Source organism: Oncorhynchus clarkii, unplaced genomic scaffold, assembly GCF_045791955.1.
Source record: "Oncorhynchus clarkii lewisi isolate Uvic-CL-2024 unplaced genomic scaffold, UVic_Ocla_1.0 unplaced_contig_5423_pilon_pilon, whole genome shotgun sequence".
NCBI lineage: Eukaryota > Metazoa > Chordata > Actinopteri > Salmoniformes > Salmonidae > Oncorhynchus > Oncorhynchus clarkii.
In genome coordinates this window covers 60,222-87,500 of record NW_027257934.1, presented here as the reverse complement: position 1 = coordinate 87,500, position 27,279 = coordinate 60,222, and the positions used below count along the sequence as shown (strand labels likewise).

At 53.2% G+C, this 27,279-nt stretch overlaps 1 protein-coding gene across 1 annotated transcript in view; it reads right to left on the bottom strand.

Annotated features, from left to right (window-relative positions):
* LOC139393715 (general transcription and DNA repair factor IIH helicase/translocase subunit XPB-like) overlaps nt 1–27,279 on the bottom strand; it is a 62,665-nt gene that overhangs the window by 11,290 nt on the left and 24,096 nt on the right. Inside the window, exons 11-12 of the mRNA XM_071142066.1 lie at nt 4,241–4,443; nt 1,105–1,201 (exon numbers count right to left, since the gene is read on the bottom strand). Coding sequence (XP_070998167.1) covers nt 1,105–1,201; nt 4,241–4,443 — 300 coding nt within the window. The remainder of the gene's footprint in view (nt 1–1,104; nt 1,202–4,240; nt 4,444–27,279) is intronic.

Genomic DNA, 27,279 nt, shown 5'->3' with positions numbered 1-27,279 from the left:
TGCATCTCCCTCTCACATGACGGTGCCTCTCCACATGAAGGTGCATCTCCCTCTCACATGACGGTGCCTCTCCACATGAAGGTGCATCTCCCTCTCACATGACGGTGCCTCTCCACATGACGGTGCCTCTCCCTCTCCACATGACGGTGCCTCTCCCTCTCACATGACGGTGCCTCTCCACATGACGGTGCCTCTCCCTCTCCACATGACGGTGCCTCTCCCTCTCCACATGACGGTGCCTCTCCACACGGCGGTGCCTCTCCACACGGCGGTGCCTCTCCACACGGCGGTGCCTCTCCACACGGCGGTGCCTCTCCACACGGCGGTGCCTCTCCACACGACGGTGCCTCTCCACACGACGGTGCCTCTCCACACGGCGGTGCCTCTCCACACGGCGGTGCCTCTCCACACGGCGGTGCCTCTCCACACGGCGGTGCCTCTCCACACGGCGGTGCCTCTCCACACGACGGTGCCTCTCCACACGACGGTGCCTCTCCACACGACGGTGCCTCTCCACACGACGGTGCCTCTCCACACGACGGTGCCTCTCCACACGACGGTGCCTCTCCACACGACGGTGCCTCTCCACACGACGGTGCCTCTCCACACGACGGTGCCTCTCCACACGACGGTGCCTCTCCACACGACGGTGCCTCTCCACACGACGGTGCCTCTCCACACGACGGTGCCTCTCCACACGACGGTGCCTCTCCACACGACGGTGCCTCTCCACACGACGGTGCCTCTCCACACGACGGTGCCTCTCCACATGACGGTGCCTCTCCACATGACGGCAGAAGAGGAAAAGAAACCACACTACAAATACATCCGGCTGTCCTTACCCAGAAACCCTCAGTCATCCCCCGTATCACGGCAACGCCAGACGACAGACCGAGCCACTCGACCCAGGGGTGTATTCATTCAAACTGTAGGAAAACATTTTCGCAAACGAAAAAATAAATAAAATGTTTCTACGGGGACAAATTCACTTAAGGTCTCTCCCCGTTTGGAGATGAATACAGCCCAGGTAACCTTGGAGATATTATGTGATGGGGGAGGGGTTGGTTACCTTGGAGACACGTGATAGGGGGAGGAGTTGGTTACCTTGGAGATGAAGATGGTGTTGATCTTGGGGTTGTGTTTAAAGTTCTGTAGGATCTGCATCCTCTCTCCCTGAGAAGTGGGGCCATAGATGTAGGGCCTGAGAGGAGAGAGACGTTAGATATAGGGCCTGAGAGGAGAGAGACGTTAGATACAGGGCCTCCGAGGAGAGAGACGTTAGATATAGGGCCTGAGAGGAGAGAGATGTTAGATACAGGGCCTGAGAGGAGAGAGATGCTAGATACAGGGCCTGAGAGGAGAGAGACGTTAGATACAGGGCCTGAGAGGAGAGAGACGTTAGATACAGGGCCTGAGAGGAGAGACGTTAGATACAGGGCCTGAGAGGAGAGAGACGTTAGATACAGGGCCTGAGAGGAGAGAGACGTTAGATACAGGGCCTGAGAGGAGAGAGATGTTAGATACAGGGCCTGAGAGGAGAGAGACGTTAGATACAGGGCCTGAGAGGAGAGAGACGTTAGATACAGGGCCTGAGAGGAGAGAGACGTTAGATACAGGGCCTGAGAGGAGAGAGATGTTAGATACAGGGCCTGAGAGGAGAGAGATGTTAGATACAGGGCCTGAGAGGAGAGAGACGTTAGATACAGGGCCTGAGAGGAGAGAGACGTTAGATACAGGGCCTGAGAGGAGAGAGATGTTAGATACAGGGCCTGAGAGGAGAGAGACGTTAGATACAGGGCCTGAGAGGAGAGAGACGTTAGATACAAGGGCCTGAGAGGAAAGAGATGTTAGATACAGGGCCTGAGAGGAGAGAGATGTTAGATACAGGGCCTGAGAGGAGAGAGATGTTAGATACAGGGCCTGAGAGGAGAGAGACGTTAGATACAGGGCCTGAGAGGAGAGAGACGTTAGATATGGGGGGGTATGAGGTAATAACATGGCTATATACACATGGTACCAGTACTGAGTCAATGTGCTGAGGTACGAGGTAATAACATGGCTATATACAGGAAGTACCAGTACTGAGTCAATGTGCTGAGGTACGAGGTAATAACATGGCTATATACAGGAAGTACCAGTACTGAGTCAATGTGCTGAGGTACGAGGTAATAACATGGCTATATACAGGAAGTACCAGTCCCAATGTGCTGAGGTACGAGGTAATAACATGGCTATATACAGGAAGTACCAGTACCAATGTGCTGAGGTACGAGGTAATAACATGGCTATATACAGGAAGTACCAGTACGAATGTGCTGAGGTACGAGGTAATAACATGGCTATATACAGGAAGTACCAGTACCAATGTGCTGAGGTACGAGGTAATAACATGGCTATATACAGGAAGTACCAGTCCCAATGTGCTGAGGTACGAGGTAATAACAGAGCACTCAGAAAGTATTCAGACCTCTTGACTTTCTCCACATTTTTCTACTTTTTTTTTCTATAAATGAGGAAACAAAACGTTCTACAGACATTACCCCGTGATGACATCATGATGATAAAGCAAACACTCTTGTTTTTTATTCTTTATTCTTCCCTCACCCCCCCAAAAAAACTGATAGCACATTTACATAAGTAGTCAGACCCTTTACTCAGTACTTTGTTGAAGCACCTTTGGCAGCGATTACAGCCTTGTTGAGTCTTCTTAGGTATGATGCTACAAGCTTGGCACACCTGTATTTGGGGGAGTTTCTCCCATTTTTCTCTGCAGATCCTCTCAAGCTCTGTCAGGTTGGATGGGGAGCGTCGCTGCACAGCTATTTTCAGGTCTCTCCAGAGATGTTAAAGTACGGGCTCAGGCTGGGCCACTCAAGGACATTCAGAGAGTTGTCCCGAAGCCGCTCCTGTGTTGTCTTGGCTGTGTGCTTAGGATCGTTGTCCTGTATTAGAAGGTGACCCTTGGCCCCAGTCTGAGGTCCTGAGCGCTCTGGAGCAGGTTTTCATCAAGGATCTCTCTGTACTTTACTCTGTTCATCTTTGCCTCCACCCTGACTAGTCTCCCAGTCCCTGCCGCTGAAAAACATCCCCACAGCATGATGCTGCCACCGCCATGCTTCACCGTAGGGATGGTGCCAGGTTTCCTCCAGATGTGAAGCTTGGCATTCAGGCCAAAGAGTTCAATCTTGGTTTCATCAGATCAGAACATCTTGTTTCTCATGGTCAGAGTCCTTTAGGGGCCTTTTGGCAAACTCCAAGCGGGCTGTCATGTATCTTTTACTGAGAAGTGGCTTCTGTCTGTCCACTCTACCATAAAAGCCTGATTGGTGGAGTGCTGTAGAGATGGTTGTCCTTCTGGAAGGTTCTCCGATCCCCACAGAGGACCTTTGGAGCTCTGTCAGAGTGACCATCAGGTTATTGGTTGGCTCCCTGACCAAGGCCCTTCTTCCCCAATTGCTCAGTTTGGCCGGGCGACCAGCTCTAGGAAGAGTCTTGGTGGTTCCAAACTTCTTCCATTTAAGAATGATGGAGGCCACTGTGTCCTTGGGGACCTTCAATGCTGCAGAAATGTTTTGGTACCCTTCCCCAGATCTGTGCCTCGACACAATCCTGTCTCGGCGCTCTACGGACGATTCCTTCGACCTCATGGCTTGAATTTTGTTCTGTCAACTGTGGGACCTTATATAGACAGGTGTGTACCTTATCAAATCATGTCCAATCATTAGAATTTACCACAGGTGGACTCCAATCAAGTTGTAGAAACACCTCAAGGATGATCAATGGAAACAGGATGCACCTGAGCTCAATTTCAAGTCTCATAGCAAAGGGTCTGAATACTTATGTAAATGATGTATTTCTGTCTAAAAACCAGTTTTTGCTTCATTATTATGGAGTATTGTGATGTCATTATGGGGTATTGTGATGTCATTATGGGGTATTGAGATGTCATTATGGGGTATTGTGATGTCATTATGGGGTATTGTGATGTCATTATGGGGTATTGTGATGTCATCATGGGGTATTGTGATGTCATCATGGGGTATTGTGTGTAGATTGATGAGAATTTTTAACGGAACAAAATGTGGAAAAGGGGGAAGGGGTCTGAATAAGTCCAGAATGCACTGCAGGTCCGGTCACTGTGGGGATGACGTCGTTGATCCGCTTGTGTGTCTCTTTCTACCTACCTGTTGAGGCAGATGGCTGTGTGCGTGTGTGTGTGTGTGTCTCTCGCTCTACCTACTTGTTGAGGCGGATAGCGTACTCCTTCAGAGCGAAGACGTTGTCGGCGAACACCATGATCTTGTCGTTGCGTCTCTCGTGGAACTTGATGAGGAACTGACAGGCTCTGAACTTGTTGGGGTTCATGGTGTAGAGGAGAATACGTCTCTTCGTCTTGATGGCCACGTATTCCCGGTAAAACTCCGGGGACATCGGACACCACACCTAGACCAAGGACATTCTGACATCAAACTACACATTTCTATGTGTTTGTAAAGTAGTACGTGTTTTATTCATCTTTTTTTCCTGAGGTCTTGGCTGATTTATTGATTTTGATTTTCCTCATGACGTCAAGCAAAGAGGACACTGAGTTTGAAGGTAGGCCTTGAAATACATCCACAGGTACACCTCCAATTGACTCAAATTATGTTAATTAGCCAATCAGAAGCTTCTAAAGCCATGACATCATTTTCTGGAATTTTCCAAGCTGTTTAAAAGGCACAGTCAACTTAGTGTATGTAAACTTCTGACCCACTGGAATTGTGATACAGTGAATTCTAAGTTAAATAATCGGTCTGTCAAACAATTGTTGGAAAAATGACTTGTGTCCTGCACAAAGTAGATGTCCTAACCGACTTGCCAAAACTATAGTTTGTTAACAAGACATTTGTGGAGTGGTTCAGCAACGACTCGGTGAAACAAAAGATTACAGTTTTTTCAAAAATCATATTATTATTTTTATTTATTTTTAAAACTACGTTATAGGGAATTGTAGGGATTTGTGAATTATTATTTTATGTTTTAAATCAACTTTGAATTCAGGCTATCACTGTTTTGACACCACAAGTCCCCCAAATAATGATTGCCTGTTCAATGTGTAAATGATTTAAACTGTTTGTGTTTGATGTTGTCATGGCGACTGGAAATGTGTGTTGATTTCCTGGTGTCTCTTAGGAAATATGGTTTTAAACCTCAATGAGACGAACCTGGTAAAAATAAAGATATTTATTTATTTTAAAAAAAACATACTGTTTTTCAGCCAACTCCTAGGTCCTCTGATAGTAATTATCCCATGGGAATCAACATGTTTTAAAAAAAACTTTATTTAACTAGGCAGAGATCTATAGAGGACAGCCCCCCCCCTCCTTGAGGAGCAATAGAGATCTAAAGAGGACAGCCCCCCCCTCCTTGAGGACCAATAGAGATCTAAAGAGGACAGCCCCCCCCTCCTTGAGGACCAATAGAGATCTAAAGAGGACAGCCCCCCCCTCCTTGAGGACCAATAGAGATCTAAAGAGGACAGCCCCCCCCTCCTTGAGGACCAATAGAGATCTAAAGAGGACAGCCCCCCCCTCCTTGAGGACCAATAGAGATCTAAAGAGGACAGCCCCCCCCTCCTTGAGGACCAATAGAGATCTAAAGAGGACAGCCCCCCCCTCCTTGAGGACCAATAGAGATCTAAAGAGGACAGCCCCCCCCCCTTGAGGACCAATAGAGATCTAAAGAGGACAGCCCCCCCCCCCTTGAGGACCAATAGAGATCTAAAGAGGACAGCCCCCCCCTTGAGGATCAATAGAGATCTAAAGAGGACAGCCCCCCCCCCTCCCTTGATGACCAATAGAGATCTAAAGAGGACAGCCCCCCCCCCCCCCCTTGAGGACCAATAGAGGTGGAAAGAGGACAGCCCCCTCCCCTTTGAGGACCAATAGAGATCTGAAGAGGACAGCCACCCCCCAACTTGTTCCAATGACCTAATCCTTATCTTCAGTTTAGAATGACATTTAATGAATCAGCTGTGTTTGCTACGGATGGAGAACAAGTGTGACACCAAATTAGTCTCTTGAGGACTGGGGTTTCCCACCCCTGAACGACAGCACCCCCCCCCCCCCCCCCCCCTCGAGGACTGGGGTTGGGACAGGAACTACAGCCCCCCCCCCCCCCCCCCCCCCTTGAGGACTGGGGTTGGGACTGGAACTACAGCCCCCCCCCCCCCCCCCTTGAGGACTGGAACTACAGCCCCCCCCCCCCTTGAGGACTGGAACTACAGCCCCCCCCCCCTTGAGGACTGGAACTACAGCCCCCCCCCTTGAGGACTGGAACTACAGCCCCCCCCACCCCCCTTGAGGACTGGGGTTGGGACTGGAACTACAGCCCCCCCCCCCTTGAGGACTGGGGTTGGGACTGGAACGACAGCCCCCCCCCCCCCCCCCTTGAGGACTGGAACTACAGCCCCCCCCCCCCCCCCCTTGAGGACTGGGGTTGGGACTGGAACTACAGCCCCCCCCCCCTTGAGGACTGGAACTACAGCCACTGGCAGGCAGGTGATTACTACTTACATGGAACCCAAACCGGCTGCACGCCTGCGCCATCGTGTGCCATCGTGTGCCATCGTGCGCCATCGTGTGCCATCGTGCGCCATCGTGAGCCATCGTGTGCCATCGTGTGCCATCGTGTGCCATCGTGCTCCATCGTGCGCCATCGTGTGCCATCGTGTGCCATCGTGCATAAATGTATTTTGTCCCCTACATCAAACGCGATCACGACACGCAGGATAAAATATCAAAACAAACTCTGAAACAATTCTCTTAATTTGGGGACGAAAAGCATTAAACATGTACGGCAATTCAGCCTTCCTTGCCCTTGCTAGATTATTTGTCCTATTTAGCTAGCTTGCTGTTGCTAGATTATTTGTCCTATTTAGCTAGCTTGCTGTTGCTAGATTATTTGTCCTATTTAGCTAGCTTGCTGTTGCTAGATTATTTGTCCTATTTAGCTAGCTTGCTGTTGCTAGATTATTTGTCCTATTTAGCTAGCTTGCTGTTGCTAGATTATTTGTCCTATTTAGCTAGCTTGCTGTTGCTAGATTATTTGTCCTGTTTAGCTAGCTTGCTGTTGCTAGCTAATTTGTCCTGGGATATAAACATTGTTGGGTTGTTATTTTACCTGAAATGCACAAGGTCCTCTACTCCGACAATTAATTCCCACATAAAACGGTCAACCGAATCGTTTCTAGTCGTCTCTCCTCCTTCCAGGCTTTTTCTTCTCTTGACTTTATATTGCGATTGGCAACTTTCATAAATTAGGTGCATTACCGCCACTGACGTCGTTCGAGGAGATGGGAGAGGCAGGACTTGTAGCGTGATCTGCGTCAGAAATAGAACTGACTTCTATTTTAGCCCTCGGCAACGCAGATGCTCGTTGGCGCGCGGGAGCAGTGCGGGTGCAATAGTTGAATAATATAGATTTCTACATTTATTTTGCAACGCGAGCGGTGTAGTCTGCCTTGTTAGCGTCAGGTGATTACCACATAGCGTGGGCTTTATGGTACAGCAGTTCACACCAGTTCACAAAGAATTAGCTTCAGACTTCTCAGAAAAATAAAGTCTGGATTATTCTCAAGCTCACGTACAGTAATCCTGATTACTTCAGCCCTCTCACTCATTTTGATGAACTAACAAGGTTTAAGACAGAAACCCCAAACACTTCCTAGATCACGTTGGGGCTGACCCAAAACGTGGTCAACAGCTCTGTCCCCAAATACCCTTCTAATATACTATATAGCTCTGTCCCCATATACCCTTCTAATGTGGTCAACAGCTCTGTCCCCATATACCCTTCTAATGTGGTCAACAGCTCTGTCCCCAAATACCCTTTTAATGTGGTCAACAGCGCTGTCCTGATATGCCCTTCTAATATACTATATAGCTCTGTCCCCAAATACCCTTCTAATATACTATATAGCTCTGTCCCCAAATACCCTTCTAATGTGGTCAACAGATCTGTCCCCATATACCCTTCTAATGTGGTCAACAGCTCTGTCCCCATATACCCTTCTAATGTGGTCAACAGCTCTGTCCTGATATACCCTTCTAATATACTATATAGCTCTGTCCCCAAATACCCTTCTAATGTGGTCAACAGATCTGTCCTGATATACCCTTCTAATATACTATATAGCTCTGTCCCCTAATACCCTTCTAATATACTATATAGCTCTGTCCCCATATACCCTTCTAATATACTATATAGCTCTGTCCCCAAATACCCTTCTAATATACTATATAGCTCTGTCCCCAAATACCCTTTTAATGTGGTCAACAGATCTGTCCTGATAAACCCTTCTAATATACTATATAGCTCTGTCCCCAAATACCCTTCTAATATACTATATAGCTCTGTCCCCAAATACCCTTCTAATTTACTATATACAGTGGAGCAAAAAAGTATTTAGTCAGCCACCAATTGTGCAAGTTCTCCCACTTAAAAAGATGAGAGAGGCCCTGTAATTTTCATCATAGGTACACTTCAACTATGGCAGACAAAGGGAGAAAAAAAATCCAGAAAATCACATTGTAGGATTTTTAATGAATTTATTTGCAAATTATGGTGGAAAATAAATATTTGTTTACTAACAAAAGTTTATCTCAATACTTTGTTATATACCCTTTGTTGGCAATGACAGAGGTCAAACGTTTTCTGTAAGTCTTCACAAGGTTTTCACACACTGTTGCTGGTATTTTGGCCCATTCCTCCATGAAGATCTCCTCTAGAGCAGTGATGTTTTGGGGCTATTGCTGGGCAACACAGACTTTCAACTCCATTCAAAGATTTTCTATGGGGTTGAGATCTGGAGACTGGCTAGGCCACTCCAGGACCTTGAAATGCTTCTTACGAAGCCACTCCTTCGTTGCCCGGGCGGTGTGTTTGGGATCATGCTGAAAGACCCAGCCACGTTTCATCTTCAATGCCCTTGCTGATGGAAGGAGGTTTTCACTCAAAATCTCACGATACATGGCCCCATTCATTCTTTCCTTTACACGGATCAGTCGTCCTGGTCCCTTTGCAGAAAAACAGCCCCAAAGCATGATGTTTCCACCCTCATGCTTCACAGTAGGTATGGTGTTCTTTGGATGCAACTCAGCATTCTTTGTCCTCCAAACACGACGAGTTGAGTTTTTACCAAAAAGTTATATTTTGGTTTCATCTGACCATATGACATTCTGCCAATGTTCTTCTGGATCATCCAAATGCTCTCTAGCAAACTTCAGACGGGCCTGGACATGTACTGGCTTAAGCAGGGGGACACGTCTGGCACTGCAGGATTTGAGTCCCTGGCGGCGTAGTGTGTTACTGATGGTAGGCTTTGTTACTTTGGTCCCAGCTCTCTGCAGGTCATTCACTAGGTCCCCCCGTGTGGTTCTGGGATTTTTGCTCACCGTTCTTGTGATCACTTGGAGATAGAAGCTTGCGCGGAGCCCCAGATCGAGGGAGATTATCAGTGGTCTTGTATGTCTTCCATTTCCTAATAATTGCTCCCACAGTTGATTTCTTCAAACCAAGCTGCTTACCTTTTGCAGATTCAGTCTTCCCAACCTGGTGCAGGTCTACAATTTTGTTTCTGGTGTCCTTTGATAGCTCTTTGGTCTTGGCCATAGTGGAGTTTGGAGTGTGACTGTTTGAGGTTGTGGACAGGTGTCTTTTATACTGATAACAAGTTCAAACAGGTGCCATTAATACAGGTAACGAGTGGAGGACAGAGGAGCCTCTTAAAGAAGAAGTTACAGGTCTGTGAGAGCCAGAAATCTTGCTTGTTTGTAGGTGACCAAATATTTATTTTCCACCATAATTTGCAAATAAATTAATTAAATATCCAACAATGTGATTTTCTGGATTTTATTTCCTAATTTTGTCTGTCGTAGTTGAAGTGTACCTATGAGGAAAATTACAGGCCTCTCTCATATTTTTAAGTGGGAGAACTTGCACAATTGGTGGCTGACTAAATACTTTTTTGCCCCACTGTATCTCTGTCCCCAAATACCCTTCTAATATACACTGCTCAAAAATATAAAGGGAACACTAAAATAACACATCCTAGATCTGAATGAATGAAATATTCTTATTAAATACTTTTTTCTTTACATAGTTGAATGTACTGACAACAAAATCACACAAAAATGATCAATGGAAATCTAATGTATCAACCCATGGAGGTCTGGGTTTGGAGTCACACTCAAAATTAAAGTGGAAAACCACACTACAGGCTGATCCAACTTTGATGTAATGTCCTTAAAACAAGTCAAAATGAGGCTCAGTAGTGTGTGTGGCCTCCACGTGCCTGTATGACCTCCCTACAACGCCTGGGCATGCTCCTGATGAGGTGGCAGATGGTCTCCTGAAGGATCTCCTCCCAGACCTGGACTAAAGCATCCGCCAACTCCTGGACAGTCTGTGGTGCAACCCTTCTAATATGGTTGGTGGATGGAGCGAGACATGATGTCCCAGATGTGCTCAATTGGATTCAGGTCTGGGGAACGGGCGGGCCAGTCCATAGCATCAATGCCTTCCTCTTGCAGGAACTGCTGACACACTCCAGCCACATGAGGTCTAGCATTGTCTTGCATTAGGAGGAACCCAGGGCCAACCGCACCAGCATATGGTCTCACAAGGGGTCTGAGGATCTTGGTGTTCTCTGGCAAATGCCAAACGTCCTGCACGGTGTTGGGCTGTAAGCACAACCCCCACCTGTGGACGTCGGGCCCTCATACCACCCTTATGGAGTGTTTCTGACCGTTTGAGCAGACACATGCACATTTGTGGCCATTTTGCAATCATCTGTCTGTCTTGCATAGATTGTCAACAATCCAAAAAAGGATTGTGCCAATGACAAGGCCAAGCTGGCCTGACCCTTAGAACATTCTGCATACTGATTAGTTTACTAAAGAAAAAAGATATTGTCTAGGGGAGGTCATTTTGCAGGGCTCTGGCAGTGCTCCTCCTGCTCCTCCTTGCACAAAGGCAGAGGTAGCGGTCCTGCTGCTGGGTTGTTGCCCTCCTCCGGCCTCCTCCACGTCTCCTGATGTACTGGCCTGTCTCCTGATGTACTGGCCTGTCTCCTGGTAGCGCCTCCATGCTCTGGACACTACGCTGACAGACACAGCAAACCTTCTTGCCACAGCTCGCATTGATGTGCCATCCTGGATGAGCTGCACTACCTGAGCCACTTGTGTGGGTTGTAGACTCCGTCTCATGCTACCACTAGAGTGAAAGCACCGCCAGCATTCAAAAGTGACCAAAACATCAGCCAGGAAGCATAGGAACTGAGAAGTGGTCTGTGGTCACCACCTGCAGAACCACTCCTTTATTGGGGGTGTCTTGCTAATTGCCTATAATTTCCACCTGTTGTCTATTCCATTTGCACAACAGCATGTGAAATTTATTGTCAATCAGTGTTGCTACCTAAGTGGACAGTTGGATTTCACAGAAGTGTGATTGACTTGGAGTTACATTGTGTTGTTTAAGTGTTCCCTTTATTTTTTTGAGCAGTGTATATCGTCGTCTAGAAAAAAAGCAACGCGCTGGACGTAATAATGACATCACCAACGTTTCCATAGTGATACTAGTCCCCTCCCAGTAGGGCGTAAGCCAATAGGAAGCTGGTGGTGGTCAGGTAGTGATGATGGTGTGAGGACCAGGTTGGGAATGAAACCAGGACATCGGAGGTCAACACATCTACCCTCTATCTGTTTCTCCAGCACACCGTCCACACAAAGCCTCATGTTACTAATGTGTTGTTGGAGTCTACTTCCTACCCTCTACCTGTTAGTCCAGCACACCGTCCACATAGAGCCTCATGTTACTAACGTCTTGCTTACTTCCTACCCTCCCTAATTGACGAAATGTTGAATTGTAAACGGATGTTTGAAAACGAATTAAAAAAGATGGGAAGTCAGATCAGGTGAAACCAGGCTGGATAGGATGACGTAAGGGTTTTGGGATCGAGATCAGGCCTAGTTAATTACTTCATTAGGATTCCCATTATCTATTCCACACGCTGTAGCTAATCTTGCTGGGGTCAAGAACCCCTGCTGGGCATCAATGACGTGAAAAGCAGGACGGTTTCCTGTGACCTTTCTCTTTTGTGCCGATGATTCTACACTTCCTGTGTCCCACAAAACAAACATACAGCAGAACCTCTTCAGGTTAGTTAAACCCCCTGAGACCAGAACCTCTTCGGGTCAGTTAAACCCCCTGAGACCAGAACCTCTTCAGGTCAGTTAAACCCCTGAGGACCAGAACCTCTTCGGGTCAGTTAAACCCCCTGAGACCAGAACCTCTTCAGGTCAGTTAAACCCCCTGAGGACCAATAGAGATCTAAAGAGGACAGCCCCCCCCTTGATGACCAATAGAGATCTAAAGAGGACAGCCCCTCCCTTGATGACCAATAGAGATCTATAGAGGACAGCCCCCCCCCCCTCCTTGAGGACCAATAGAGATCTATAGAGGACAGCCCCCCCCCCCCTTGAGGACCAATAGAGATCTATAGAGGACAGCCCCGCCCCCTTGAGGACCAATAGAGATCTATAGAGGACAGCCCCCCCCCCCCCTTGAGGACCAATAGAGATCTATAGAGGACAGCCCCCCCCCCCTTGAGGACCAATAGAGATCTATAGAGATCTATAGACAGCCCTCCCCCCATTGAGGACAGAGATCTATAGAGGACAGCCCCCCCCCCCCCCCCCTTGAGGACCAATAGAGATCTATAGAGGACAGCCCCCCCCCCCCAATTGAGGACCAATAGAGATCTATAGAGGACAGCCCCCCCCCCCCCCCTTGAGGACCAATAGAGATCTATAGAGGACAGCAGCCCTCCCCCCCAATAGAGATCTATAGAGGACAGCTTGAGGACCAATAGAGATCCCCCCCCCCCCCCCAATAGAGATCTATAGAGGACAGCCCTCCCCCCCCTTGAGGACCAATAGAGATCTATAGAGGACAGCCCCCCCCCCCCCCCCCTTGAGGACCAATAGAGATCTATAGAGGACAGCCCCCCCCCCCCCAATTGAGGACCCTATAGAGGACAGCCCCCCCCCCCTTGAGGACCAATTGAGGACCAATAGAGATCTATAGAGGACAGCCCCCCCCCCCCCCCCTTGAGGACCAATAGAGATCTATAGAGGACAGCCCCCCCCCCCCTTGAGGACCAATAGAGATCTATAGAGGACAGCCCCCCCCCCCCCTTGAGGACCAATAGAGATCTATAGAGGACAGCCCTCCCCCCTTGAGGACCAATAGAGATCTATAGAGGACAGCCCCCCCAATAGAGATCTATAGAGGACCCCCCCCCCCCTTGAGGACCAATAGAGATCTATAGAGGACAGCCCCCCCCCCAATAGAGATCTTGAGGACCAATAGAGATCTATAGAGGACAGCCCCCCCCCCCCCCCCCCCCCCCCCCCCTTGAGGACCAATAGAGATCTATAGAGGACAGCCCCCCCCCCCCCTATAGAGGACAGCCCCCCCCTTGAGGACCAATAGAGATCTATAGAGGACAGCCCCCCCCCCCCCCTTGAGGACCAATAGAGATCTATAGAGGACAGCCCCCCCCCCCCCCCCCCCCCCCCTGAGGACCAATAGAGATCTATAGAGGACAGCCCCCCCCCCCCCCCTGAGGACCAATAGAGATCTATAGAGGACAGCCCCCCCCCCCCCCTTGAGGACCAATAGAGATCTATAGAGGACAGCCCCCCCCCCCCCCCCTTGAGGACCAATAGAGATCTATAGAGGACAGCCCCCCCCCCCCCCCTTGAGGACCAATAGAGATCTATAGAGGACAGCCCCCCCCCCCCCCCCTTGAGGACCAATAGAGATCTATAGAGGACAGCCCCCCCCCCCCCCTTGAGGACCAATAGAGATCTATAGAGGACAGCCCCCCCCCCCCCCCCAGCCCCCCCCCTTGAGGACCAATAGAGATCTATAGAGGACAGCCCCCCCCCCCCCCCCCCCCCTTGAGGACCAATAGAGATCTATAGAGGACAGCCCCCCCCCCCCCCCCCCTTGAGGACCAATAGAGATCTATAGAGGACAGCCCCCCCCCCCCCCTTGAGGACCAATAGAGATCTATAGAGGACAGCCCCCCCCCCCCCCCCCTTGAGGACCAATAGAGATCTATAGAGGACAGCCCCCCCCCCCCCCCCTTGAGGACCAATAGAGATCTATAGAGGACAGCCCCCCCCCCCCTTGAGGACCAATAGAGATCTATAGAGGACAGCCCCCCCCCCCCCCCTTGAGGACCAATAGAGATCTATAGAGGACAGCCCCCCCCCCCCCCCCCCCCTTGAGGACCAATAGAGATCTATAGAGGACAGCCCCCCCCCCCCCCTTGAGGACCAATAGAGATCTATAGAGGACAGCCCCCCCCCCCCCCAATAGAGATCTTGAGGACCAATAGAGATCTATAGAGGACAGCCCCCCCCCCCCCCCTTGAGGACCAATAGAGATCTATAGAGGACAGCCCCCCCCCCCCCCTTGAGGACCAATAGAGATCTATAGAGGACAGCCCTCCCCCCTTGAGGACCAATAGAGATCTATAGAGGACAGCCCCCCCCCCCCCCCCAATAGAGATCTATAGAGGACAGCCCCCCCCTTGAGGACCAATAGAGATCTATAGAGGACAGCCCCCCCCCCCCCCCCTTGAGGACCAATAGAGATCTATAGAGGACAGCCCCCCCCCCCCCCTTGAGGACCAATAGAGATCTATAGAGGACAGCCCCCCCCCCCCCCCCCCCCCCCCCTTGAGGACCAATAGAGATCTATAGAGGACAGCCCCCCCCCCCCCCCCCTTGAGGACCAATAGAGATCTATAGAGGACAGCCCCCCCCCCCCCCCTTGAGGACCAATAGAGATCTATAGAGGACAGCCCTCCCCCCCCCCCTTGAGGACCAATAGAGATCTATAGAGGACAGCCCTCCCCCCCCTCCCCCCTTGAGGACCAATAGAGATCTATAGAGGACAGCCCTCCCCCCCTTGAGGACCAATAGAGATCTATAGAGGACAGCCCTCCCCCTTGAGGACCAATAGAGATCTATAGAGGACAGCCCCCGCCCCTTGAGGACCAATAGAGATCTATAGAGGACAGCCCCCCCCCCCCCCCCTTGAGGACCAATAGAGATCTATAGAGGACAGCCCCCCCCCCCCCCCCTTGAGGACCAATAGAGATCTATAGAGGACAGCCCCCCCCCCCCTTGAGGACCAATAGAGATCTATAGAGGACAGCCCCCCCCCCCCCCCCCTTGAGGACCAATAGAGATCTATAGAGGACAGCCCCCCCCCCCCCCCCTTGAGGACCAATAGAGATCTATAGAGGACAGCCCCCCCCCCCCCCCCCCTTGAGGACCAATAGAGATCTATAGAGGACAGCCCCCCCCCCAATAGAGATCTATAGAGGACAGCCCCCCCCCCCCCCCTTGAGGACCAATAGAGATCTATAGAGGACAGCCCCCCCCCCCCCCCTTGAGGACCAATAGAGATCTATAGAGGACAGCCCCCCCCCCCCCCCCTTGAGGACCAATAGAGATCTATAGAGGACAGCCCCCCCCCCCCTTGAGGACCAATAGAGATCTATAGAGGACAGCCCTCCCCCCTTGAGGACCAATAGAGATCTATAGAGGACAGCCCCCCCCCCCCCCCCCCCTTGAGGACCAATAGAGATCTATAGAGGACAGCCCCCCCCCCCCCCTTGAGGACCAATAGAGATCTATAGAGGACAGCCCCCCCCCCCCCCCCCCTTGAGGACCAATAGAGATCTATAGAGGACAGCCCCCCCCCCCCCAATAGAGATCTTGAGGACCAATAGAGATCTATAGAGGACAGCCCCCCCCCCCCCTTGAGGACCAATAGAGATCTATAGAGGACAGCCTTGAGGACCAATAGAGATCTATAGAGGACAGCCCCCCCCCCCCCCCTTGAGGACCAATAGAGATCTATAGAGGACAGCCCTCCCCCCCCCCCTTGAGGACCAATAGAGATCTATAGAGGACAGCCCTCCCCCCTTGAGGACCAATAGAGATCTATAGAGGACAGCCCCCCCCCCCCTTGAGGACCAATAGAGATCTATAGAGGACAGCCCCCCCCCCTTGAGGACCAATAGAGATCTATAGAGGACAGCCCCCCCCCCCCCCTTGAGGACCAATAGAGATCTATAGAGGACAGCCCCCCCCCCCCCCCCCCCCCCCCCCTTGAGGACCAATAGAGATCTATAGAGGACAGCCCCCCCCCTTGAGGACCAATAGAGATCTATAGAGGACAGCCCCCCCCCCCCCCTTGAGGACCAATAGAGATCTATAGAGGACAGCCCCCCCCCCCCCCCCTTGAGGACCAATAGAGATCTATAGAGGACAGCCCCCCCCCCCCCCCCTTGAGGACCAATAGAGATCTATAGAGGACAGCCCCCCCCCCCCCTTGAGGACCAATCCCCCCCCCCTTGAGGACCAATAGAGATCTATAGAGGACAGCCCTCCCCCCCCCCCTTGAGGACCAATAGAGATCTATAGAGGACAGCCCTCCCCCCCCCCCTTGAGGACCAATAGAGATCTATAGAGGACAGCCCCCCCCCCAATTCTATAGAGGACCAATAGAGATCTATAGAGGACAGCCCTCCCCCCTTGAGGACCAATAGAGATCTATAGAGGACAGCCCCCCCCCCTCCCCCCTTGAGGACCAATAGAGATCTATAGAGGACAGCCCCCCCCCCCCCCTTGAGGACCAATAGAGATCTATAGAGGACAGCCCCCCCCCCCCCCTTGAGGACCAATAGAGATCTATAGAGGACAGCCCTCCCCCCTTGAGGACCAATAGAGATCTATAGAGGACAGCCCTCCCCCCTTGAGGACCAATAGAGATCTATAGAAGACAGCCCTCCCCCCTTGAGGACCAATAGAGATCTATAGAGGACAGCCCTCCCCCCTTGAGGACCAATAGAGATCTATAGAGGACAGCCCTCCCCCCTTGAGGACCAATAGAGATCTATAGAGGACAGCCCTCCCCCCTTGAGGACCAATAGAGATCTATAGAGGACAGCCCTCCCTCCTTGAGGACCAATAGAGATCTATAGAGGACAGCCCTCCCCCCTTGAGGACCAATAGAGATCTATAGAGGACAGCCCTCCCCCCTTGAGGACCAATAGAGATCTATAGAGGACAGCCCTCCCCCTTGAGGACCAATAGAGATCTATAGAGGACAGCCCCCCCCCCCCAATAGAGATCTATAGAGGACAGCCCCCCCCCCCCCTTGAGGACCAATAGAGATCTATAGAGGACAGCCCCTCCCCCCCCTTGAGGACCAATAGAGATCTATAGAGGACAGCCCCCCCCCCCCTTGAGGACCAATAGAGATCTATAGAGGACAGTCCTCCCCCCTTGAGGACCAATAGAGATCTATAGAGGACAGCCTCCCCCCCTTGAGGACCAATAGAGATCTATAGAGGACAGCCTCCCCCCCTTGAGGACCAATGGAGATCTATAGAGGACAGCCCTCCCCCCCTTGAGGACCAATAGAGATCTATAGAGGACAGCCCTCCCCCCCTTGAGGACCAATAGAGATCTATAGAGGACAGCCCCCCCCCCCCTTGAGGACCAATAGCGATCTATAGAGGACAGCCTCCCCCCTTGAGGACCAATAGAGATCTATAGAGGACAGCCCTCCCCCCTTGAGGACCAATAGAGATCTATAGAGGACAGCCCCCCCCCCCCTTGAGGACCAATAGAGATCTATAGAGGACAGCCCCCCCTTGAGGACCAATAGAGATCTATAGAGGACAGCCCTCCCCCCTTGAGGACCAATAGAGATCTATAGAGGACAGCCCCCCCCCCCCCCCCCCTTGAGGACCAATAGAGATCTATAGAGGACAGCCCCCCCCCCCCCCCTTGAGGACCAATAGAGATCTATAGAGGACAGCCCCCCCCCCCCCCCCCCCCCCCCCCTTGAGGACCAATAGAGATCTATAGAGGACAGCCCCCCCCCCCCCCCTTGAGGACCAATAGAGATCTATAGAGGACAGCCCCCCCCCCCCTTGAGGACCAATAGAGATCTATAGAGGACAGCCCCCCCCCCCCCCCCCTTGAGGACCAATAGAGATCTATAGAGGACAGCCCTCCCCCCCTTGAGGACCAATAGAGATCTATAGAGGACAGCCCCCCCCCCCCCCCTTGAGGACCAATAGAGATCTATAGAGGACAGCCCCCCCCCCCCCCCTTGAGGACCAATAGAGATCTATAGAGGACAGCCCTCCCCCCCTTGAGGACCAATAGAGATCTATAGAGGACAGCCCCCCCCCCCCCTTGAGGACCAATAGAGATCTATAGAGGACAGCCCTCCCCCCCTTGAGGACCAATAGAGATCTATAGAGGACAGCCCCCCCCCCCCCCCCCTTGAGGACCAATAGAGATCTATAGAGGACAGCCCCCCCACCTTGAGGACCAATAGAGATCTATAGAGGACAGCCCTCCCCCTTGAGGACCAATAGAGATCTATAGAGGACAGCCCTCCCCCTTGAGGACCAATAGAGATCTATAGAGGACAGCCCCCCCCCCCCCTTGAGGACCAATAGAGATCTATAGAGGACAGCCCCCCCCTTGATGACCAATAGAGATCTATAGAGGACAGCCCCCCCCCCCCCCTTGAGGACCAATAGAGATCTATAGAGGACAGCCCCCCCCTTGATGACCAATAGAGATCTATAGAGGACAGCCCCCCCCCTTGATGACCAATAGAGATCTATAGAGGACAGCCCCCCCCCCCCCCCCTTGAGGACCAATAGAGATCTATAGAGGACAGCCCTCCCCCCTTGAGGACCAATAGAGATCTATAGAGGACAGCCCCCCCCCCCCCCCCCCCTTGAGGACCAATAGAGATCTATAGAGGACAGCCCTCCCCCCCTTGAGGACCAATAGAGATCTATAGAGGACAGCCCCCCCCCCCCCCCTTGAGGACCAATAGAGATCTATAGAGGACAGCCCCCCCCCCCCCTTGAGGACCAATAGAGATCTATAGAGGACAGCCCTCCCCCCTTGAGGACCAATAGAGATCTATAGAGGACAGCCCCCCCCCCCTTGAGGACCAATAGAGATCTATAGAGGACAGCCCCCCCCCCTTGAGGACCAATAGAGATCTATAGAGGACAGCCCCCCCCCTTGAGGACCAATAGAGATCTATAGAGGACAGCCCCCCCCCCCCCCTTGAGGACCAATAGAGATCTATAGAGGACAGCCCCCCCCCCTTGAGGACCAATAGAGATCTATAGAGGACAGCCCTCCCCCCATTGAGGACCAATAGAGATCTATAGAGGACAGCCCCCCCCCCCCCCTTGAGGACCAATAGAGATCTATAGAGGACAGCCCCCCCCCCTTGAGGACCAATAGAGATCTATAGAGGACAGCCCTCCCCCCTTGAGGACCAATAGAGATCTATAGAGGACAGCCCCCCCCCCCCCCCTTGAGGACCAATAGAGATCTATAGAGGACAGCCCCCCCCCCCCCCCTTGAGGACCAATAGAGATCTATAGAGGACAGCCCCCCCCCCCCCTTGAGGACCAATAGAGATCTATAGAGGACAGCCCCCCCCCCCCCCCTTGAGGACCAATAGAGATCTATAGAGGACAGCCCCCCCCCCCCCCCCTTGAGGACCAATAGAGATCTATAGAGGACAGCCCCCCCCCCCCCTTGAGGACCAATAGAGATCTATAGAGGACAGCCCCCCCCCCCCCCCTTGAGGACCAATAGAGATCTATAGAGGACAGCCCTCCCCCCTTGAGGACCAATAGAGATCTATAGAGGACAGCCCCCCCCCCCCCCTTGAGGACCAATAGAGATCTATAGAGGACAGCCCTCCCCCCTTGAGGACCAATAGAGATCTATAGAGGACAGCCCCCCCCCCCCCCCTTGAGGACCAATAGAGATCTATAGAGGACAGCCCCCCCCCCCCCCTTGAGGACCAATAGAGATCTATAGAGGACAGCCCCCCCCCCCCCTTGAGGACCAATAGAGATCTATAGAGGACAGCCCCCCCCCCCTTGAGGACCAATAGAGATCTATAGAGGACAGCCCCCCCCCCCTTGAGGACCAATAGAGATCTATAGAGGACAGCCCCCCCCCCCCCCCCTTGAGGACCAATAGAGATCTATAGAGGACAGCCCTCCCCCCATTGAGGACCAATAGAGATCTATAGAGGACAGCCCCCCCCCCCCCCCCTTGAGGACCAATAGAGATCTATAGAGGACAGCCCCCCCCCCCTTGAGGACCAATAGAGATCTATAGAGGACAGCCCTCCCCCTTGAGGACCAATAGAGATCTATAGAGGACAGCCCCCCCCCCCCCCCCTTGAGGACCAATAGAGATCTATAGAGGACAGCCCCCCCCCCCCCCCCTTGAGGACCAATAGAGATCTATAGAGGACAGCCCCCCCCCCCCCCTTGAGGACCAATAGAGATCTATAGAGGACAGCCCCCCCCCCCCCCCCCTTGAGGACCAATAGAGATCTATAGAGGACAGCCCTCCCCCCTTGAGGACCAATAGAGATCTATAGAGGACAGCCCCCCCCCCCCCTTGAGGACCAATAGAGATCTATAGAGGACAGCCCCCCCCCCCCCTTGAGGACCAATAGAGATCTATAGAGGACAGCCCCCCCCCCCCCTTGAGGACCAATAGAGATCTATAGAGGACAGCCCCCCCCCCCCCTTGAGGACCAATAGAGATCTATAGAGGACAGCCCCCCCCCCCCCCCCCCCTTGAGGACCAATAGAGATCTATAGAGGACAGCCCCCCCCCCCCCCCTTGAGGACCAATAGAGATCTATAGAGGACAGCCCCGCCCCTTGAGGACCAATAGAGATCTATAGAGGACAGCCCCCCCCCCCCCCCCCTTGAGGACCAATAGAGATCTATAGAGGACAGCCCCCCCCCCCCCTTGAGGACCAATAGAGATCTATAGAGGACAGCCCCCCCCCCCTTGAGGACCAATAGAGATCTATAGAGGACAGCCCCCCCCCCCCCTTGAGGACCAATAGAGATCTATAGAGGACAGCCCTCCCCCCATTGAGGACCAATAGAGATCTATAGAGGACAGCCCCCCCCCCCCCCCTTGAGGACCAATAGAGATCTATAGAGGACAGCCCCCCCCCCTTGAGGACCAATAGAGATCTATAGAGGACAGCCTCCCCCCTTGAGGACCAATAGAGATCTATAGAGGACAGCCCCCCCCCCCCCCTTGAGGACCAATAGAGATCTATAGAGGACAGCCCCCCCCCCCCCCTTGAGGACCAATAGAGATCTATAGAGGACAGCCCCCCCCCCCCCCCCTTGAGGACCAATAGAGATCTATAGAGGACAGCCCCCCCCCCCCCCCCCCTTGAGGACCAATAGAGATCTATAGAGGACAGCCCTCCCCCCTTGAGGACCAATAGAGATCTATAGAGGACAGCCCCCCCCCCCCCCCCCTTGAGGACCAATAGAGATCTATAGAGGACAGCCCCCCCCCCCCCCCTTGAGGACCAATAGAGATCTATAGAGGACAGCCCCCCCCCCCCCCCTTGAGGACCAATAGAGATCTATAGAGGACAGCCCCCCCCCCCCCCCCCTTGAGGACCAATAGAGATCTATAGAGGACAGCCTCCCCCTTGAGGACCAATAGAGATCTATAGAGGACAGCCCTCCCCCCTTGAGGACCAATAGAGATCTATAGAGGACAGCCCTCCCCCCTTGAGGACCAATAGAGATCTATAGAAGACAGCCCTCCCCCTTGAGGACCAATAGAGATCTATAGAGGACAGCCCCCGCCCCTTGAGGACCAATAGAGATCTATAGAGGACAGCCCCCCCCCCCCCCCCCCTTGAGGACCAATAGAGATCTATAGAGGACAGCCCCCCCCCCCCCCATTGAGGACCAATAGAGATCTATAGAGGACAGCCCCCCCCCCCTTGAGGACCAATAGAGATCTATAGAGGACAGCCCCCCCCCCCCTTGAGGACCAATAGAGATCTATAGAGGACAGCCCTCCCCCCATTGAGGACCAATAGAGATCTATAGAGGACAGCCCCCCCCCCCCCCCCCTTGAGGACCAATAGAGATCTATAGAGGACAGCCCCCCCCCCTTGAGGACCAATAGAGATCTATAGAGGACAGTCCTCCCCCCTTGAGGACCAATAGAGATCTATAGAGGACAGCCCCCCCCCCCCCCTTGAGGACCAATAGAGATCTATAGAGGACAGCCCCCCCCCCCCCCCCCCCCTTGAGGACCAATAGAGATCTATAGAGGACAGCCCCCCCCCCCCCCCCTTGAGAACCAATAGAGATCTATAGAGGACAGCCCCCCCCCCCCCCCTTGAGGACCAATAGAGATCTATAGAGGACAGCCCTCCCCCCTTGAGGACCAATAGAGATCTATAGAGGACAGCCCCCCCCCCCCCTTGAGGACCAATAGAGATCTATAGAGGACAGCCCCCCCCCCCCTTGAGGACCAATAGAGATCTATAGAGGACAGCCCCCCCCCCCCCCTTGAGGACCAATAGAGATCTATAGAGGACAGCCCCCCCCCCCCTTGAGGACCAATAGAGATCTATAGAGGACAGCCCCCCCCCCCCCCCCCCTTGAGGACCAATAGAGATCTATAGAGGACAGCCCCCCCCCCCCCCCCCCTTGAGGACCAATAGAGATCTATAGAGGACAGCCCCCCCCCCCCCCCCTTGAGGACCAATAGAGATCTATAGAGGACAGCCTCCCCCTTGAGGACCAATAGAGATCTATAGAGGACAGCCCTCCCCCCTTGAGGACCAATAGAGATCTATAGAGGACAGCCCTCCCCCCCTTGAGGACCAATAGAGATCTATAGAAGACAGCCCTCCCCCCTTGAGGACCAATAGAGATCTATAGAGGACAGCCCCCGCCCCTTGAGGACCAATAGAGATCTATAGAGGACAGCCCCCCCCCCCCCCCCCCCTTGAGGACCAATAGAGATCTATAGAGGACAGCCCCCCCCCCCCCTGAGGACCAATAGAGATCTATAGAGGACAGCCCCCCCCCCCTTGAGGACCAATAGAGATCTATAGAGGACAGCCCCCCCCCCCCCCCTTGAGGACCAATAGAGATCTATAGAGGACAGCCCTCCCCCCATTGAGGACCAATAGAGATCTATAGAGGACAGCCCCCCCCCCCCCCCCCTTGAGGACCAATAGAGATCTATAGAGGACAGCCCCCCCCCCCTTGAGGACCAATAGAGATCTATAGAGGACAGCCCCCCCCCTTGAGGACCAATAGAGATCTATAGAGGACAGCCCCCCCCCCCCCCCCCTTGAGGACCAATAGAGATCTATAGAGGACAGCCCCCCCCCCCTTGAGGACCAATAGAGATCTATAGAGGACAGTCCTCCCCCCTTGAGGACCAATAGAGATCTATAGAGGACAGCCCCCCCCCCCCCCCCTTGAGGACCAATAGAGATCTATAGAGGACAGCCCCCCCCCCCCTTGAGGACCAATAGAGATCTATAGAGGACAGTCCTCCCCCCTTGAGGACCAATAGAGATCTATAGAGGACAGCCCTCCCCCCCTTGAGGACCAATAGAGATCTATAGAGGACAGCCCTCCCCCCCTTGAGGACCAATAGAGATCTATAGAGGACAGCCCCCCCCCCCCTTTGAGGACCAATAGCGATCTATAGAGGACAGCCTCCCCCCTTGAGGACCAATAGAGATCTATAGAGGACAGCCCTCCCCCCTTGAGGACCAATAGAGATCTATAGAGGACAGCCCCCCCCCCCCCTTGAGGACCAATAGAGATCTATAGAGGACAGCCCCCCCCCCCCCCCTTGAGGACCAATAGAGATCTATAGAGGACAGCCCTCCCCCCTTGAGGACCAATAGAGATCTATAGAGGACAGCCCCCCCCCCCCCCCCCCTTGAGGACCAATAGAGATCTATAGAGGACAGCCCCCCCCCCCCCCCTTGAGGACCAATAGAGATCTATAGAGGACAGCCCTCCCCCTTGAGGACCAATAGAGATCTATAGAGGACAGCCCTCCCCCCTTGAGGACCAATAGAGATCTATAGAGGACAGCCCTCCCCCTTGAGGACCAATAGAGATCTATAGAGGACAGCCCTCCCCCCTTGAGGACCAATAGAGATCTATAGAAGACAGCCCTCCCCCCTTGAGGACCAATAGAGATCTATAGAGGACAGCCCTCCCCCTTGAGGACCAATAGAGATCTATAGAGGACAGCCCTCCCTCCTTGAGGACCAATAGAGATCTATAGAGGACAGCCCTCCCCCCTTGAGGACCAATAGAGATCTATAGAGGACAGCCCGCCCCCCTTGAGGTCCAATAGTGATCTATTGAGGACAGCCCCCCCCCCCTTGAGGACCAATAGAGATCTATAGAGGACAGCCCCTCCCCCCCCTTGAGGACCAATAGAGATCTATAGAGGACAGCCCCCCCCCCCCTTGAGGACCAATAGAGATCTATAGAGGACAGTCCTCCCCCCTTGAGGACCAATAGAGATCTATAGAGGACAGCCTCCCCCCCTTGAGGACCAATAGAGATCTATAGAGGACAGCCTCCCCCCCTTGAGGACCAATGGAGATCTATAGAGGACAGCCCTCCCCCCCTTGAGGACCAATAGAGATCTATAGAGGACAGCCCTCCCCCCCTTGAGGACCAATAGAGATCTATAGAGGACAGCCCCCCCCCCCCTTGAGGACCAATAGCGATCTATAGAGGACAGCCTCCCCCCTTGAGGACCAATAGAGATCTATAGAGGACAGCCCTCCCCCCTTGAGGACCAATAGAGATCTATAGAGGACAGCCCCCCCCCCCCTTGAGGACCAATAGAGATCTATAGAGGACAGCCCCCCCTTGAGGACCAATAGAGATCTATAGAGGACAGCCCTCCCCCCTTGAGGACCAATAGAGATCTATAGAGGACAGCCCCCCCCCCCCCCCCTTGAGAACCAATAGAGATCTATAGAGGACAGCCCCCCCCCCCCCTTGAGGACCAATAGAGATCTATAGAGGACAGCCCCCCCCCCCCCTTGAGGACCAATAGAGATCTATAGAGGACAGCCCCCCCCCCCCTTGAGGACCAATAGAGATCTATAGAGGACAGCCCCCCCCCCTTGAGGACCAATAGAGATCTATAGAGGACAGCCCCCCCCCCCCCCCCTTGAGGACCAATAGAGATCTATAGAGGACAGCCTTCCCCCCCTTGAGGACCAATAGAGATCTATAGAGGACAGCCCTCCCCCCCTTGAGGACCAATAGAGATCTATAGAGGACAGCCCCCCCCCCCCCCCCCTTGAGGACCAATAGAGATCTATAGAGGACAGCCCCCCCCCCCTTGAGGACCAATAGAGATCTATAGAGGACAGCCCTCCCCCCCTTGAGGACCAATAGAGATCTATAGAGGACAGCCCCCCCCCCCCCCCCCCCTTGAGGACCAATAGAGATCTATAGAGGACAGCCCCCCCCTTGATGACCAATAGAGATCTATAGAGGACAGCCCCCCCCCCCCCTTGAGGACCAATAGAGATCTATAGAGGACAGCCCCCCCCTTGATGACCAATAGAGATCTATAGAGGACAGCCCCCCCCCTTGATGACCAATAGAGATCTATAGAGGACAGCCCCCCCCCCCCCCCCCCCTTGAGGACCAATAGAGATCTCTAGAGGACAGCCCTCCCCCCTTGAGGACCAATAGAGATCTATAGAGGACAGCTCCCCCCCCCCCCCCTTGAGGACCAATAGAGATCTATAGAGGACAGCTCTCCCCCCCTTGAGGACCAATAGAGATCTATAGAGGACAGCCCCCCCCCCCCCCCTTGAGGACCAATAGAGATCTATAGAGGACAGCCCTCCCCCCTTGAGGACCAATAGAGATCTATAGAGGACAGCCCTCCCCCCTTGAGGACCAATAGAGATCTATAGAGGACAGCCCCCCCCCCCCCCCTTGAGGACCAATAGAGATCTATAGAGGACAGCTCTCCCCCCCTTGAGGACCAATAGAGATCTATAGAGGACAGCCCCCCCCCCCCCCCTTGAGGACCAATAGAGATCTATAGAGGACAGCCCTCCCCCCTTGAGGACCAATAGAGATCTATAGAGGACAGCCCCCCCCCTTGAGGACCAATAGAGATCTATAGAGGACAGCCCTCCCCCCTTGAGGACCAATAGAGATCTATAGAGGACAGCCCTCCCCCCCTTGAGGACCAATAGAGATCTATAGAGGACAGCCCCCCCCCCCCCCCCCCCTTGAGGACCAATAGAGATCTATAGAGGACAGCCCCCCCCACCCCCTTGAGGACCAATAGAGATCTATAGAGGACAGCCCTCCCCCCTTGAGGACCAATAGAGATCTATAGAGGACAGCCCCCTCCCCTTTGAGGACCAATAGAGATCTGAAGAGGACAGCCCCCCCCCCCCCCCCTTGAGGACCAATAGAGATCTATAGAGGACAGCCCCCTCCCCTTTGAGGACCAATAGAGATCTGAAGAGGACAGCCCCCCCCCCCTTGAGGACCAATAGAGATCTATAGAGGACAGCCCTCCCCCCTTCAGGACCAATAGAGATCTATAGAGGACAGCCCCCCCCCCCCCCCTTGAGGACCATTAGAGATCTATAGAGGACAGCCCCCTCCCCTTTGAGGACCAATAGAGGTGGAAAGAGGACAGCCCCCCCCCCCCCTTGAGGACCAATAGAGATCTATAGAGGACAGCCCCCTCACCTTTGAGGACCAATAGAGGTAGAAAGAGGACAGCCCCCCCCCCCTTGAGAACCAATAGAGATCTAAAGAGGACAGCCCCCTCCCCTTTGAGGACCAATAGAGATCTGAAGAGGACAGCCCCCTCCCCTTTGAGGACCAATAGAGATCTGAAGAGGACAGCCACCCCCCAACTTGTTCCAATCACCTAATCCTGATCTTCAGTTTAGAATGACATTTGATGAATCAGCTGTGTTTGCTACGGATGGAGAACAAGTGTGACACCAAATTAGTCCCTTGAGGACTGGGGTTGGGACTGGAACTACAGCCCCCCCCCCCCCCCCTTGAGGACTGGGGTTGGGACTGGAACTACAGCCCCCCCCTTGAGGACTGGGGTTGGGACTGGAACTACAGCCCCCCCCTTGAGGACTGGGGTTGGGACTGGAACTACAGCCCCCCCCTTGAGGACTGGGGTTGGGACTGGAACTACAGCCCCCCCCCCCCCCTTGAGGACTGGGGTTGGGACTGGAACTACAGCCCCCCCCCTTGAG